This window comes from Ranitomeya imitator, chromosome 2, assembly GCF_032444005.1.
Source record: "Ranitomeya imitator isolate aRanImi1 chromosome 2, aRanImi1.pri, whole genome shotgun sequence".
Classification (NCBI taxonomy): domain Eukaryota; kingdom Metazoa; phylum Chordata; class Amphibia; order Anura; family Dendrobatidae; genus Ranitomeya; species Ranitomeya imitator.
The window spans coordinates 284,787,040-284,804,015 of NC_091283.1; the positions used below are offsets into that span (position 1 = coordinate 284,787,040).

At 42.4% G+C, this 16,976-nt stretch overlaps 1 protein-coding gene across 1 annotated transcript in view; it reads right to left on the reverse strand.

Annotated features, from left to right (window-relative positions):
- Window positions 1–2,336: 2,336 nt before the first annotated feature.
- LOC138666417 (zinc finger protein 585A-like) overlaps window positions 2,337–16,976 on the reverse strand; it is a 77,935-nt gene continuing 63,295 nt past the window's right edge. Inside the window, exon 11 of the mRNA XM_069754640.1 lies at window positions 2,337–3,904. Within this exon, the coding sequence (XP_069610741.1) occupies window positions 2,483–3,904 (1,422 nt within the window). The 3' untranslated portion in view covers window positions 2,337–2,482. The remainder of the gene's footprint in view (window positions 3,905–16,976) is intronic.

Genomic DNA, 16,976 nt, shown 5'->3' on the forward strand with positions numbered 1-16,976 from the left:
TCTTGGGCCTCTCTTTTGGCTTTTAACAAATGGACGGAAATAGAAAAATTATGTCTGGCCCCAATCCATCCAATATCCCCTACTATGGAAAGCTAAACCTATTAAGGTTCCAGTTTTGTTATTGGGTACTATGCAGTTTACGAGGGAGGTTTGGCTATCGTGTATGAAGGTTTAAACTGTCTTCTCCCAATTCGCCAATGATATATTTTAGCAACCACTAATACCAAACAGCATGGACCTTTTGATTGTCCAGCCTTCGATCTCAGCGGGGTTGTTCAGATTTGCATATCTGGTAGAGAGGGACATGCTGGAGGTCCTTTCGTTTGATATTAAATCTAGATTTACCATATCTAATAGGGAGTTCTTTTAATACATGCAGATTAAACATCTTGCTCTATCGCTATACAGAGGGTCAAAGGTGTCTCTACCATCTGATTTTGAGAGGATTTGCAAAAGAGGCCCGTCAACTAAAGGATTGATCTCAGAAATATGTAGGATTATAAATAGCCCTTAAGGAGGTCAAAAATTTAAACATTCATTCATGAGCAGAGGAGAGTCTATTTTAGGTAGGGGACTCTTGCCCCAGACCTGGTAGCACATTTGGGAGAAGGTGGCTAAATGTTCTATATGTACTCTTTAAAGGAGAATACGTATACAATTCTGATATTCTCGTATCATACCCCAGAGCTCCTCCAAAGACTAAATCCTCAGCTCTCAAACCTCTGTTGGTGTTGTGGCTTGGAGGTAGGATCTTAGTATCACATTTTTTGGTCCTGCCTGGAGATTGTTGGTTTCTGGGAAGACATTAGATCCTTAATCCACAGGTTTCTTTTCATGGAGGTTGAGTTGGACCCAGCTATCTTTCTCCTAGGGTGATGGGAAGGAATTCAGCTAGATTGTTACTCCACATTCTTACTGCAGCTAGGTGCTTGATAGCCCTACACTGGAAGCAGACCTCTCTCCTCATATCAACATTTACTGAATAGAATTGTTGAGATTCTCAGGATGGAATATATGACTACCTTACTGTGAGCGAGTGTGAACAGATTTGATACAGTCTGAGCCCCGTGGGACTATTTCTGGCCGCAGAATAGCGACAAGGGGTTTCACTTCTCTTTTCCGTAGGGACTCTTACCTCTACCCCCCCCCCCCTCCTCTTGTTTGTCTTATCTTTCTATGTGTGGTTTAGTCATCAAATAGTTAATAGATGGAGCCCTTTCAAGGTGGTGTTAAATCATTCTCCACTGACAAATATCTTTAGATTTATTGACATTTAATTAATCATTTAACATGTTAGTTTCCACCGCCAGGAAAAGTGTTCCCCTATACATATTTCAGTTTATTGTCTTCTGTACTTGTGGCTCCTTTCGATTTCTGTATTTGTTCTTTTCATTGACTTCTGGAAAATGTTCAGAGTGTAATTACTTGGATTTTTGTTTTCAATTTATGTAAAATTTAATAAAAATTTACAGTTTAAAAAAAAATTAATAAAAACATTTATACAAACCTCCCATGCTGAAGCCGTTTTAGTGGTGTCAGCGTTTGCATTCCCGGGGCTCATGTAAGGTTGTTAAGCCATGTGATCCCTGCACCCAATCAGTGCTGGCATCACTATCCCCAACTTAGGACAAATCAAACATCAAGAGGAAGTCAAAGAGCAGCAGCAACACTGGTTTCCTTTTGTTCAATACATCCACAAGTAGGGGTAGTAAAGTAGTAACTGCTTAGGAGCTGGATCCGTGTGATGCACCAACCTCAAGTGAATCTCGGGAACATGAGTCCGGACACTCCTAGAACGACAGCACAGGAGGTAAATATGAGTGTTTTCATTTTAGCAAGGCCAAGGAGTGACAAGTTTGTTATAATTTCTTTACAAAACATTTTCCACATTCTGAACAGGAAAAAGGTTTATCCCCTGTGTGAGTTCTCTGGTAGCTATGAAGATTAGTGATGAGCGAGTGTACTCGTTGCTCGGGTTTTCTTGTGCACGCTCGGGTGACCTCCGAGAATTTATGACTGCTCGGAGATTTAGTTTTCATTGCGGCAGCTGAATGATTTACAGCTATTAGCCAGGTTGAGTACATGTGGGGGTTGCCTGGTTGCTAGGGAATCCCCACATGTAATCAAGCAGGCTAGTAGCTGTAAATCATTCAGCTGCCGCAATGAAAACTAAATCTCCACGCCGTCATAAATACTTGGAGGTCACTCGAGCGTGCTCGGGAAAACCCGAGCAACGACTACACTCGCTCATCACTAATTAAGATGCTTTTTGTTGTTAAAATAGTTCCCACATTCGGAACATGAAAAAGGCTTCTCCACTGTTTGAATTCTTTGGTGACTAAGAAGATATTATTTCTTCACAAAACATTTTCCACATTCTGAACAGAAAAAAAAATCTCCTCCCTTGTGGTAGTTCTCTGGTAGCTATCTAGATTATCTTTCCACTTAAAACATTCCCATAGGCTGAACATCAAAAAGGCTTCTACCCCGTGTGGGTTCTCTGGTGGTTGTCAAGATGCGGTTTTCGGTTAAAACATTTCCCACATTCTAAACATGAAAAAAGCTTTGTTTCTCTGTGAGTTCTCTGGTGGCTATCTAGATTATCTTTCCGGGTAAAATATTTCCCACATTCTGAACATGAAAAGGGCTTTTCCCCTGTGTGAGTTCTCTGGTGGCTATTAAGATGCTGTTTCCGGGTAAAACATTTCCCACATTCTAAACATGAAAAAGGCTTCTCCCCTGTGTGAGTTCTCTGGTGGCTATCAAGATGGTCTTTCCGGGTAAAACTTTTCTCACATTCTGAACATGAAAAAGGCTTCTCCCCCGTGTGAATTCTCTGGTGAACAACAAAATCTGATTTCTGTGAAAAATATTTCCCACATTCTGAACAGGAAAAAGGCTTCTCCCCTGTGTGGATTTTCTGGTGGATATTAAGATGCGATTTCCGATTAAAATATTTCCCACATTCTGAACATGAAAAAGGCTTTTCCCCTGTGTGAGATCTCCCGTGATTAAGCAAATCCGATTTCTCGTAAAAACATTTCCCACATTCTGAACATGAAAAAGGCTTCTCCCCTGTGTGAGTTCTCTGATGTCTGATGAGACCTGATTTATTTGTAAAACATTTCCCACATTCTGAACAGGAAAAAGGCTTCTCCCCTGTGTGGATGATTTTCTGGTGGTTATTAAGATGCGATTTCCGATTAAAATATTTCCCACATTCTGAACATGAAAAAGGCTTTTCCCCTGTGTGAGATCTCTGGTGATTAACCAATTCTGATTTATCGTAAAAACATTTCCCACATTCTGAACATGAAAAAGGCTTCTCCCCTGTGTGAGTTCTCTGATGTTTGATAAGACTTGATTTATTTGTAAAACATTTCCCACATTCTGAACAGGAAAAAGGCTTCTCCCCTGTGTGGATTCTCTTGTGACCATCAAGATACGCTTTCCGATTAAAATATTTCCCACATTGTGAACATGAAAAAGGCTTCTCCTCTGTGTGAGTTCTCTGGTGACTAACAAGACTTGATTTCTTGTTAAAACATCTCTCACACTTCGAACAAGAAAATCTATTCTCTGCTGTGTGAATTTTTTGATGTTTAAGAAAACTATTTCCATATTCTAAACGTGAAAATGGCTTCTTTGCTTTAGGAGCAGTTTGTTTTTTAATGTTTATTTTGTGACTTTTATTTTCATTAGTAGTCGGTAATGAATCGGAAGACAGGACCTGTTTGAAAGGATCAGAGGATAGATCTTTGCTGTGAAGGGTTGATGGTATATCTGGAGTAATGGCATTCACTTCAATTGTATACTGTGGGATCTCAAGATCATCTGATTTAAAAATTGAACATGTCAGCTGTCCCTCTGATCTCCTGGTACAGTCATCTGCCAAAAATAAAACATTATTATTTTTTGTGTAAATCAAGTTTATTGAATGAAGTCACTTTTACAAAAACCATAGAAGTAAGATAATAGCAAAATGATACAACTTGAAATGACATTTGAGTTATTAACACTGTAACCAAAAGAAAATATAATAAACAATACTCTATAATCCCACACCATGACTCCGTTATCTTCTTGCTGTAACCAATGATGGCGGAATATGCCTACAGTCATAGTCACAGTGTTGATCTGCATCTCCGGAACTCAGTTTAAGGGCTTGTTTTCACTTGCGAGGAACACGTCCGTGTCTCGCATGTGGAAACGAAGCTCTGGTGCCGGCACTCCGGAGCGGAGCGTGCAGCCGCATAGCAACACATGGAGCCGCATGCTCTGCTCCGGAGTGCCGGCACAAGAGCTTCGTTTCCACATGCGAGACACGGACGTGTTCCTCGCAAGTGAAAACAAGCCCTAACAGCTAGGCTCAGATATACACAAAGAGAAAAACAGACAAGGTCCTAAAAAAGGGGATCACCACAACAAGGATATGGCAAAAAATATATATACACAGCTTTATTGAAATATATATACAAGAAAGGGTAACAAACACATAGACATATAAAAAAACTTAAAAAGCATACAAATGCTATACACAACAGCCCCTAATACGGCCGTACCCCACATAGGACTCGATCTATATACACATGATATACTAACATAGAACCAGAATGGCCATAGAGTGATATATATAGGCCAAGCTACCTAGGCACTCCCCTGGGTACTACAAATGGGAAAGAAACCGCTGATAGTGTGAATACACGATAACAAACTGTGAAGCCCACATTGACATATTAATCCCTGCACAACAAGTGCTGAATAAAGGATACAAATACACAAACCTGCCTAAAGTATAGAAACGACAGGTGTGTACAAGACGGTCTGACCTGTTGTATATATATTTCAATAAAGCTGTGTATATATATTTTTTGCCATATCCTTGTTGTGGTGATCCCCTTGTCTGTTTTTCTCTTTGTGTATGCTCATATGTCTCAGGTCCTGGTGGTATCCCACGATCCGTGGTGCCCCCTTTCCACTACAAGCTAGGCTCAGATATATCACTGGAGTAAATTATCCAAATTAATTCCTAATCATAGCCATAACACCTTTATAACCCATACAACAATTAACAGACAAAGAGAAGAAAGTGGGGAGGGACAGATAGAAAAGAAGAGACAAGAGGGGAAAGGTGGGGTGGGGGGGAACCGATCTCCGCTGTCCCATCCAACTCAGCCTGGAATCAAAATCAGTGCTTATTAATTCACAACCCAAGGGGTACAATTTGAAAAAATTAAAGATTTGAGTCAGAGACTCCGCTGAGCCATGCAGCCAGACCCGCGGTCTCCCTAAACATTATCCAAGGGGCCCATATGTTTAGGACCTTGTCCAAGGTCCCGGTGTCCTGACCAACCAGTTGCTCCATTCTAAAGAGGTGGTTCAGCTCCACCACAAGCTCGGATCTTGAAGGGGTATTCGTCTGTTTCCAGTAGCGAGGTATTAAGTTACGCGCAGCTGTCAAGAAATGTCTGAGGAGGCCTTTCTTAATTTTAACTATGGAAAGCTCACAGATAGATAGCAGAGCCACCTCTATTGTGGGTCGGGCTTTGTGCATAGATAGCTTATTGTGTAGGTTAAAAACGTCCTCCCAGAAACCTTTAATGCATGGGCAAGACCACCAAATGTGTATGTACGATCCCTTCTCCCTCTAACATCTCCAGCACGTGTCTGGGGTATTTGGGAACATAGTGTGGATGCTGTCTGGGCATCTATACCACTGAGCCAGAAGTCTATAACCTCTCTCTTGGTAGTCCGCACACAGTGAGGATCTAAGTGTATAGAGAAGACTCCTATTCCTGTCATCTGGTATTAACGACTTATTCAAGTCGATTTCCCATTTCTGAAAGAAAGCAGGAGGATCTAATGTAGATATCTGGTGCCCCTGGAACATTTTATACAGGAGTGATACTGTGTGTGATGGAGAGTCCCCACCCAGACACGCCGACTCGAAAGAAGTAAGCGGCCGGAATAGGTCGACCTGTTTGGATACTCTGAGAACATAGCTTTTGATTTGTTCATAAAGTAGCCATACCCCAGGCGGGATCTCTAAACCCTCAAAGAGGGAGTGCAAAGGCTTTACAGATGAAGGGGTAATATAATCATAAACTATTGGATGGCTATCCCTTTGCTTATGAAGGAATATGATTTTATCCAGGCCCACAGGAAAATCTGAATTGTCAGAGATCGGGGTCAAGGGACCTGGTATTGATGACAAATTAAGCTTTAGATGATTGCGGTTGACAAAAAGAATCAGATTTCTAGTAAGAAAGGGAAGGCTCCCCCCCTGAACCCCGGCACCCCCCTGCTCCCCCCCCGCCAGATGTTAACTCTGGGATTGACCCCTGAAATCTTCGTCTCCAAGTCCACCCACTTTTTTAAAAATTTATTATGATATAAATCTAGTAGGCAGGTTCCGATGGAGGCATAATTGTAGAGCAGGAAGTTAGGCAGACTCAGACCTCCCTCTTGTTTAGGTCTGCTCAGTAATTAGTATGATAGGCGAGGTCGCTTGTCTGACCAAATATATCTTGTGATAGCCGATTTGAGTCTGGAGAAGAAGGAAGCAGGCAGAACCATAAGGATGGTCTGAAAGAAATAGAGAAGACGTGGCAATAGATCCATTTTTATAGTATTGATCCTACCAAGCCAGGACAAGTGCAATTTATTCCAACGCTCCAGGTCAAGCTCAGCTTTACGGAGGGCCACTTTATGGTTAGTTTCGTACAGCTGTGACGTCTTGGCAGTCAGAGCTATACCCAGGTATCTGAGGGAGTCAGGGCGCCATTTAAAAGGGAAGGATCGTAGTTGAGAGACTAATTCAGGGGATAAGGAGATATTTAGCATTTCCGATTTGTGTAAGTTAATTTTAAAATTGCTCAATCGGCCAAAGCGATGCAGCTCCAATAAGACATTGGGTATAGTGGTTAAGGGCGAGGTGATATACATAAGCACATCATCAGCAAATAGAGCAAACTTATGTTCTCCATAGGAGATCTGCACCCCTTTGATTGATATATTATTGCGAATCGCATTGGCCAAGTGTTCCATGGTTAGTACATACAACAGGGGTGATAGAGGGCACCCCTGTCTTGTACCGTTTCGAATGTGGAGGTGGTCCGACAGGGAGCCATTAACTTTGATTTGCGCCAATGGGGACTCGTAGAGGGCCATAATGCTCCTCAGCATTTTCCGTTTTAATCCAATACCCTCTAGGGTTTGATACATGAAATCCCAATCCACCCTGTCGAATGCCTTTTTGGCATCAATTGATAATAAGCACATGGGGTCCCCTGTTCTGTTTGCTCTGTCTATCAACGAAATGGATCTAATAGTATTATCTCTGGCCTCTCTTCCCGGGACGAATCCTACCTAATCTTGATTAATCAAATGAGGCAAGAGACCATTTAATCTCTTAGCGATCATTTTGGCATATATTTTGACATCTATGTTGATGAGTGAAATGGGACGATAACTGCTACAAAGGGAGGGATCCTTATCTGATTTTGGAACAATTGTTATATGGGCGGCTAAAGCTTGTGGGGGAAACGACCCCCCCGAGGCAACAAAATTGCACGCGGCCAGAAATGGAGGGCCCAGAAGGTCCGAGAATTGCTTATAAAACCCTGCTGAATAGCCGTCAGGACCACGGCTTTTTCCTGACCTCAGGTCTCCAATTACTGAGGTGACCTCCTCTAATGAGAAGTCCTCCTCCAGACCCACTAGGCACTCCTCCGAGACCGCGGGCAACCTATTTGATTGAATGTAAGATTTTATTTTATCATGGAACAAGTGAGTCGGGAGATCCCCAAAGTGACCTTTTATATTATATAGGGAGTTATAGTAATCATGAAAGCTGGATAATATATCCCGTGTACTATGTGCTATCTTACCCATGGCGGTTTTTATGAATGGGATAAAAGTCTGCGGACCTCTTGGGCGTAAGGCCCTTGCTAAGAATTTGCCGCTCTTGTTTCCCAAATGATAAAAACGGCTCCTAATTTTCTCCCTAAGACACCGGGACTTCTGATCCAGAATTGTGAGTAATTTTTGTCTGGCCGTGGCTAGATCTCACAAGGTAGCTGGAGAAAGGTCTTGTTTATGTTGTGACTCGAGTTTAGATATTTTAGAAGAGAGATCAGCTATTTCTGCTATGCGGATCCTCTTGAGGCGGGCACCGTGGGAGATAAGGACACCCCTCAAGACACTCTTCAGAGCCTCCCATTTTATCGCAGGAGATGTGGGGTCTGATGCATGATCCGCCACAAAACCTTCTATGGATCGTTTCACCTCTGAGGCACTTAACGGATCAAACATTATTATTTTTTAATAAAATCCTTGAAATTCATATTTTTGAACATTTATACGTAAACTGTTCATAAAAATGGCAAGTTATGTACAAACATTGAATTATTCACCAAGACAACGACAGTTCACAGTCTAATAGAAAAACTTATAGGATGAATCAGTGGAGCATGGTGTTCAACTGTTTGTTCATTCTGCCTTCCAAATATGGAATATAAAGCTACCAATGTTATGTAAGCGAAAATTATACCAATAAAATCTTGTACACATCCCATAAAAAACAAGCCCCAACTCAGGTCCATCATCTATCGATGGAAAAACAGAAGTTATTAGTTATTATTAGTGGCTCAAAGGCTCTTGAAAAGCAACATGGCTTCCAAAAACCAATCCAGCAATATTCACTCTCCCAAAGTCAAATCTCCACTCACTTCTGAGCCTTGCAGTGTGCCTAAATCACATTTTGCCTTCATGTATTTGGCATTACTATAGTGAGAAGAACCCACTTAATTTACGGTGTGTGTGTGTCTCCTGGAACACAATCTGGGCACTGTGTGTTGGGTAATAAAATGGTTTATTTGCAATTTTCACTCTCCAACATCCATTGTGTGCTAATTTCAGGAAAGTGAGTCAAAATTGCAACTACTTCTATAGATTAATTCATTGAGGGTTATAATTTCCAAAATGGAGTCACTTTATGGGGATTTCTACTGCTCTGGTTTTCTGCCATTTTGTCATATTAGGGCTTCTGCAAATGGTGTGTTCCATCTCCTATGGGATCTGCTCCTGTGATGTCTGGTTCTGTTACCAGGAGCTGCCTTATTCATTTTTGCAGGTGGCGCTGGTGATGGAGGAGACGTCTGAACCAGAAGCTCTAAGATTAGGGTGCCCGGGACCTGTAGTACCATTCAGTCTGACAGTATGTGTGCCCTGTCCATCTTTAGTAATCATCTCCCTACTTCAGCCAACTGGAAAGCACCACATCCTACTAAATCTTGGAACATTTTGACAGAATCTGCCAGATACAGCCTTATTCTCCTCTGGTTCAGTCCTTTGTGCTTAGCTCCTGGCTTGTGTATTTGTTTCTTGTTGTGGCCCCTGCCTTTTACTGACTACTCTTGTGTATTCTGATTTTGCATTTTATCTCCACTCCAGGATCAGACCTTGCTACCTGACTATTCTTTGACCTGGCTACCTGACTATTTTTCTTGCCATCTCACTCCACAGATAAGGCTTAAATGTAACAGCACTTATGTAATCATTGTAGCTGCTATTTATTTAGACTTTAGTTAGTACCTCTTTAGGTTCCTCCTAAATACATTATATACCATCAACTTGGGTATTATATTTATAATAATGGAGATGATTGCACTCTGCACTCTTTATTTTTTAATGATCTATTGTTTACATTTTTTATAGTACTCTTTATTTATAGCAACCTGATATTGATATTTAATTTTTCTTAAAGGGAACCTGTCACCCCGTTTTTTCAGATTGAGATAAAAATATTGTTAAATAGGGCCTGCGCTGTGCGTTACAATAGTGTATGTAGTGTACCCTGATTCCCCACCTATGCTGCGAAATACATTACCAAAGTCGCCGTTTTCGCCTGTCAATCAGGCTGGTCAGGTCAGGTGGGCGTGGTGACATCGCTCTTTTCTTCCCCAGCTTTCCGTTGGTGGCATAGTGGTGTGCGCATATCCAAGTTACGAATCCACTGCGCGCACGTGAAGAAACAGCGCGCGATCTGCGTTATTACCCCTGTCATCGGTGGGGGCGGCCATCTTCCTGGGGCCCGCTAAAGCTAGATAGCAGAGGATACAAAAGTGATCTGCGCGGTCAGCGAAAAACCCTTCAAAAAACCATCCTGAAATTACTTGTACTCATGTGCCAACTCATGGAACATGAGGAGTAATTTCAGCCCACTAGAGCAACCAGCAGCAAGGAATCACATATCTGCAAGCTGGACTAAGACAAAAATTAAGCAAAACGTGGAACAGCAAAATCAAAACTTAGCTTGTCCTGAAGATAACAAACGCAGGGAGCAGAGGTAAAAAGACACGCTGATTACATTGATAGCCGGCGAGGAAATGACAAAAAAGCCAGGTTAAATAGGAAACTCCCATAACCTGATGGAACAGGTGGACACCAGAGACCGCAGAGAACACAAGTCACCCAGTACCATCAGTAACCACCAGAGGGAGCCCAAAAACAGAACTCACAACAGTACCCCCCCTGAGGAGGGGTCACCGAACCCTCACGAGAACCACCAGGGCGACCAGGATGAGCCCTATGAAAAGCACGGACCAAATCGGCAGCATGAACATCAGAGGCAATCACCCAAGAATTATCCTCCTGACCATAACCCTTCCACTTGACCAAATACTGGAGTTTCCGTCTGGAAACACGAGAATCCAAGATCTTCTCCACAACATACTCCAATTCACCCTCCACCAGCACCGGAGCAGGAGGCTCAAGCGAAGGAACGACAGGTACCTCATACTTCCGCAACAACGACCGATGGAACACATTATGAATAGCAAACGATGCCGGGAGATCCAAACGAAACGACACAGGGTTAAGAATTTCCAAGATCCTATAGGGACCGATGAACCGAGGCTTGAACTTAGGAGAAGAGACCTTCATAGGAACAAAACGAGAAGACAACCACACCAAGTCCCCAACAAGAAGTCGAGGACCCACGCGGCGACGGCGATTAGCAAACTGCTGAGCCCTCTCCTGGGACAACTTCAAATTGTCCACCACATGACTCCAAATCCGATGCAACCTATCCACCACCATGTCCACTCCAGGACAATCAGAAGGCTCCACCTGACCAGAGGAAAAACGAGGATGAAACCCCGAATTACAAAAGAAAGGAGAAACCAAGGTAGCAGAACTAGCCCGATTATTAAGGGCAAACTCGGCAAGCGGCAAAAAGGAAACCCAGTCATCTTGATCAGCAGAAACAAAACACCTTAAATAAGTTTCTAAAGTCTGATTAGTTCGTTCCATCTGGCCATTCGTCTGGGGATGGAATGCAGACGAAAAGGACAAATCAATGCCCATCTTAGCACAGAACGTCCGCCAAAATCTAGACACAAACTGGGATCCCCTGTCAGAAACGATGTTCTCCGGAATGCCATGCAAACGGACCACGTTTTGAAAAAACAGAGGGACCAACTCAGAGGAGGACGGTAACTTAGGCAAGGGTACCAGATGAACCATCTTAGAAAAGCGGTCACACACAACCCATATGACGGACATTTTTTGAGAGACAGGGAGATCCGAAATAAAGTCCATGGAAATGTGCGTCCAAGGCCTCTTCGGGATAGGCAAAGGTGACAACAATCCACTGGCCCGAGAACAGTAAGGCTTAGCCCGAGCGCAAACTCCACAAGACTGCACGAAAGAACGCACATCCCTCGACAAGGAAGGCCACCAAAAAGACCTGGCCACCAAGTCTCTAGTACCAAATATTCCAGGATGACCTGCCAACACAGAAGAATGGACCTCGGAGATGACTCTACTGGTCCAATTATCCGGAACAAACAGTCTTTCCGGCGGACAACGATCAGGTTTATCCGCCTGAAACTCCTGCAAAGCACGTCGCAAGTCTGGGGAGACAGCCGACAAAATCACCCCATCCCTAAGGATACCAGTGGGCTCAGAATTTCTAGGGGAGTCAGGCACAAAACTCCTAGAAAGAGCATCCGCCTTCACATTCTTTGAACCTGGCAGGTATGAAACCACAAAATTGAAACGGGAGAAAAACAGTGACCAACGAGCCTGTCTAGGATTCAGACGCTTGGCAGACTCAAGGTACATCAGATTTTTGTGGTCAGTCAAGACCACCACACGATGTCTAGCACCCTCAAGCCAATGACGCCACTCCTCAAATGCCCACTTCATGGCCAAAAGCTCCCGATTACCAACATCATAATTCCGTTCAGCGGGCGAAAATTTTCTAGAAAAGAACGCACATGGCTTCATCACTGAGCCATCGGAGCTTTTCTGTGACAAAACCGCCCCCGCTCCGATCTCGGAAGCATCAACCTCAACCTGAAAAGGAAGCGACGTATCTGGCTGACGCAACACAGGAGCAGAAGAAAACCGGTGCTTAAGTTCCTGAAAGGCCTCCACAGCCGCAGGAGACCAATCAGTAACATCAGCACCCTTTTTAGTCAAATCCGTCAAAGGCTTAACAACACTAGAAAAATTAGTTATGAAGCGACGATAAAAATTAGCAAAGCCCAAGAACTTCTGTAGACTCTTAAGAGATGTAGGCTGCGTCCAGTCACAAATAGCCTGAACCTTGACGGGATCCATCTCAATAGTAGAAGGGGAAAAAATATACCCCAAAAAAGAAATCTTCTGGACTCCAAAGAGACATTTGGAACCCTTTACAAACAAAGAGTTGGCCCGCAGGACCTGAAACACCTTCCTGACCTGCTGAACATGAGAATCCCAGTCATCAGAAAAAAAACAAAACATCATCCAAATACACGATAATAAATTTATCCAGATATTCACGGAAAATATCGTGCATAAAAGACTGGAAGACAGAAGGAGCATTAGAAAGTCCAAAAGGCATCACCAAATACTCGAAATGGCCCTCAGGCGTATTAAATGTGGTTTTCCACTCATCACCCTGCCTTATCCGCACAAGATTATACGCACCCCGAAGATCAATCTTAGTGAACCATTTAGCCCCCTTAATGCGAGCGAACAAATCAGTCAACAATGGCAAAGGATACTGATATTTGACTGTAATCTTATTCAAAAGACGATAATCTATGCAAGGCCTCAAGGAACCATCTTTTTTGGCCACGAAAAAAAAAAACCTGCTCCCAAAGGGGACGAAGATGGACGGAAATGTCCCTTTTCCAACGACTCCTTAACATAATTCCGCATAGCAGTATGCTCTGGCACTGACAGATTGAACAAACGACCTTTAGGGAATTTACTGCCAGGAATCAAATCTATAGCACAATCGCAATCCCTGTGAGGAGGAAGCGAACTGAGCTTAGGCTCCTCAAAAACCTCCCGATAATCAGACAAAAATACCGGAACCTCAGAAGGAGTAGATGAAGCGATAGAAATCGGAGATGCATCATCATGAACCCCCTGACATCCCCAGCTTAACACAGACATTGTTTTCCAGTCCAGGACTGGGTTATAAGTTTGTAACCATGGCAGACCAAGCACTAAGACATCATGTAAATTATACAGTACCAGGAAGCGAATCACCTCCTGATGAACAGGAGTCATACGCATGGTCATTTGTGTCCAGTACTGAGGTTTATTCATAGCCAAAGGTGTAGAGTCAATTCCTTTCAAAGGAATAGGAACTTCCAGAGGTTCCAGACTAAACCCACAGCGATTGGCAAATGACCAATCCATAAGACTCAGGGCAGCGCCTGAATCCACATAGGCATCGACGGAAATGGATGATAATGAACAAATCAGCGTCACAGACAGAATGAACTTAGACTGTAAAGTACCAATGGCAACAGACTTATCAACCTTTTTTGTGCGTTTAGAGCATGCTGATATAACATGAGCTGAATCACCACAATAAAAACACAATCCATTTTTCCGCCTATAATTTTGCCATTCACTTCTGGACTGAATTCTATCACATTGCATTATCTCAGGTGCCTGTTCAGAAGACACCGCCAAATGGTGCACAGGTTTGCGCTCCCGTAAACGCCGATCAATCTGAATAGCCATAGTCATGGACTCATTCAGACCTGTAGGCACCGGGAACCCCACCATAACATCTTTAATGGCCTCAGAAAGGCCATCTCTGAATTTTGCAGCCAGAGCGCACTCATTCCACTTAGTAAGCACCGACCATTTCCGAAATTTCTGACAATATATTTCTGCTTCATCTTGCCCCTGAGAGAGAGAGCCAATAAAGCTTTTTCAGCCTGAATCTCTAGGTTAGGTTCCTCATAGAGCAAACCCAATGCCAGAAAAAACGCATCCACATTGAGCAACGCAGGATCCCCTGGTGCCAATGCAAATGCCCAATTCTGAGGGTCACCCCGCAGGAAAGATATAACAATCTTGACCTGCTGAGCAGGGTCTCCAGAGGAGCGAGATTTCAAGGAAAGAAACAACTTGCAATTGTTCCTAAAATTCAGAAAACTAGATCTATCTCCAGAAAAAAACTCTGGGATAGGAATTCTAGGTTCAGACATAGGCGTATGTACAACAAAATCTTGTATATTTTGAACCTTAGCAGCAAGATTATTCAGGCTGGAAGCCAAACTCTGGACGTCCATGATAAACAGCTGAGGTCAGAGCCATTCAAGGATTAAGAGGAGGAAAGAAGCAATCAAGCTGCAATTAAGGCTAGGCAGCAAACACTGAGGAGGGAAAAAAAAAAAAAAAAAAACTTCCTCAGACTACTTTTCCTCCTACTTCAGCCAAAACGATGACCAATTTTTTCAGGCCGGCTATACTGTCATGATCCCAAAGGCAGGGGATCACAAAAGGACAAGCACAAAAACAAAACAAGCTCTAGGGTGATGGAACCTGAGCTGACCGCGATCCTGAACCTAAACACACAACTGGCAGTAGCCGGGGAACGTGCCTACGATGATTCCTAGACGTCTCGCGCCAGCCGAAGGATTAACTTCCCCTATTAGAAGAAACACAGACCTCACTTGCCTCCAGAGAAACACCCCACAGAAATAGCAGCCCCCCACATGTGATAACGGTGAAATGAGAGGAAAGCACATACGTAGTTATGAAAATAGAATCAGCAAAAATGAGGCCCGCTAAAGCTAGATAGCAGAGGATACAAAAGTGAACTGCGCGGTCAGCGAAAAACCCTTCAAAAAACCATCCTGAAATTACTTGAACTCATGTGCCAACTCATGGAACATGAGGAGTAATTTCAGCCCACTAGAGCAACCAGCAGCAAGGAATCACATATCTGCAAGCTGGACTAAGACAAAAATTAAGCAAAACGTGGAACAGGAAAATCAAAACTTAGCTTGTCCTGAAGATAACAAACTCAGGGAGCAGAGGTAAAAAGACACGCTGATTACATTGATAGCCGGCGAGGAAATGACAAAAAAGCCAGGTTAAATAGGAAACTCCCATAACCTGATGGAACAGGTGGACACTAGAGACCGCAGAGAACACAAGTCACCCAGTACCATCAGTAACCACCAGAGGGAGCCCAAAAACAGAACTCACAACAGGGTCTATCACAACATTGACATTAGAGAGACAGTTTTAAAATACCTGGGGGCGACGGAAGGTTGGATACGAGATACAAACCTGTTCATACAGTACGGGGGACCAAATAAAGGTTGTAAGGCAGCAAAATCAACCATTGCAAGGTGGATTAAAACTACTATAAATCTATAAACTAGATGTCTCATCAGAGCAGTTAGCTTTTAGTAGAAAAGTTTTACATGCAGTAGTCCCACCCTAGGTTGCCATTCTTTGGTATTCCTCCAATGGTGCTGTCAGGTGGTGAAAACGGTAATTAGACCTACCGGTAATTGCATTTCCAGGAATCCATCCTGACAGCACTACTAGTTCCCTCCCACTGCAAGTTTGTAATATAGACTAATGTGATGTTATTATTGGTGTAAAATTGTTAATAAACTCTCTTTTTGCATCCATCCAGATGTGGTACTTGGAAAATCACTGGTGGGTGGAGTGGGAAGGGTCCTTTTAACCACCTATTATTCCTGTCCCACTGAGGGTAAGAAGGACATCCTCCAATGGTGCTGTCAGGATGGATTCCTGGAAATACAATTACCGGTAGGTCTAATTACCCTTTTTTTTAATGAATGTGATATTTAACCTTTATCTACTTTTCTTTAGAATTTTAATTTCAAAGCAGAATTTGAACAAAAAACCTCTTACATGGATTTGTCTTTATTTACACAGGAAGTTGTAATAACTGCATGATTATATATATTCAACAGTTAAAAGAAATAATATATAATTAACAATTTAAATTTAGTTTTTTTGTGTGCTGTTAACATTTTTTTGCAACATAATGCAGATTTCTTTCTTTGCATGGTAATAATATATCTTTACTGCATGGCATGACTTGACAGTCAGGTAACATCTAAACTGTGGGCTAATAACAAGGATACCATGCACCCCTGTTTCAGTTTAAAGCTCTTGAAACCTCAGTCAAAAGAACTGAGGCTTCCATTTTTGCAAGTCAAAGGAATTCTTTAGGCCTATGTTTCAAAGTTTGGATTCAGTTGCAGCCCCTGCACTAAATATATGGTTACAACTCATGCCCAATTTTCTTATGAGTCCTTCTATCTATAGAATGGTTTACAAAGTGTTAGGTAATGTGTATTTGGGGAATATTCAAAGAAATATTAAGATATTAAATATATGGCATACAATGCGCATTGATAATTATGATACAATAATTTACAAGAGTAACGTGGAATGTGATACGTTTGATGTATGAGAGGCCTCATGTTTCATGGTATGTTTCATGGTATGCTATGACATATTAACTAATCAACATATATTTCTATATTTCTTTAGTAATTATTTCTTGATGTAGTTAATAGTGGATAACCGTAATCACACATCAAAATTACTTATCAAGAAAATCTACATTTAAAACATTTTTTCCAAATGATAATTTTATGGTATTCAGTGTTTTTTTTTAATGATTACAT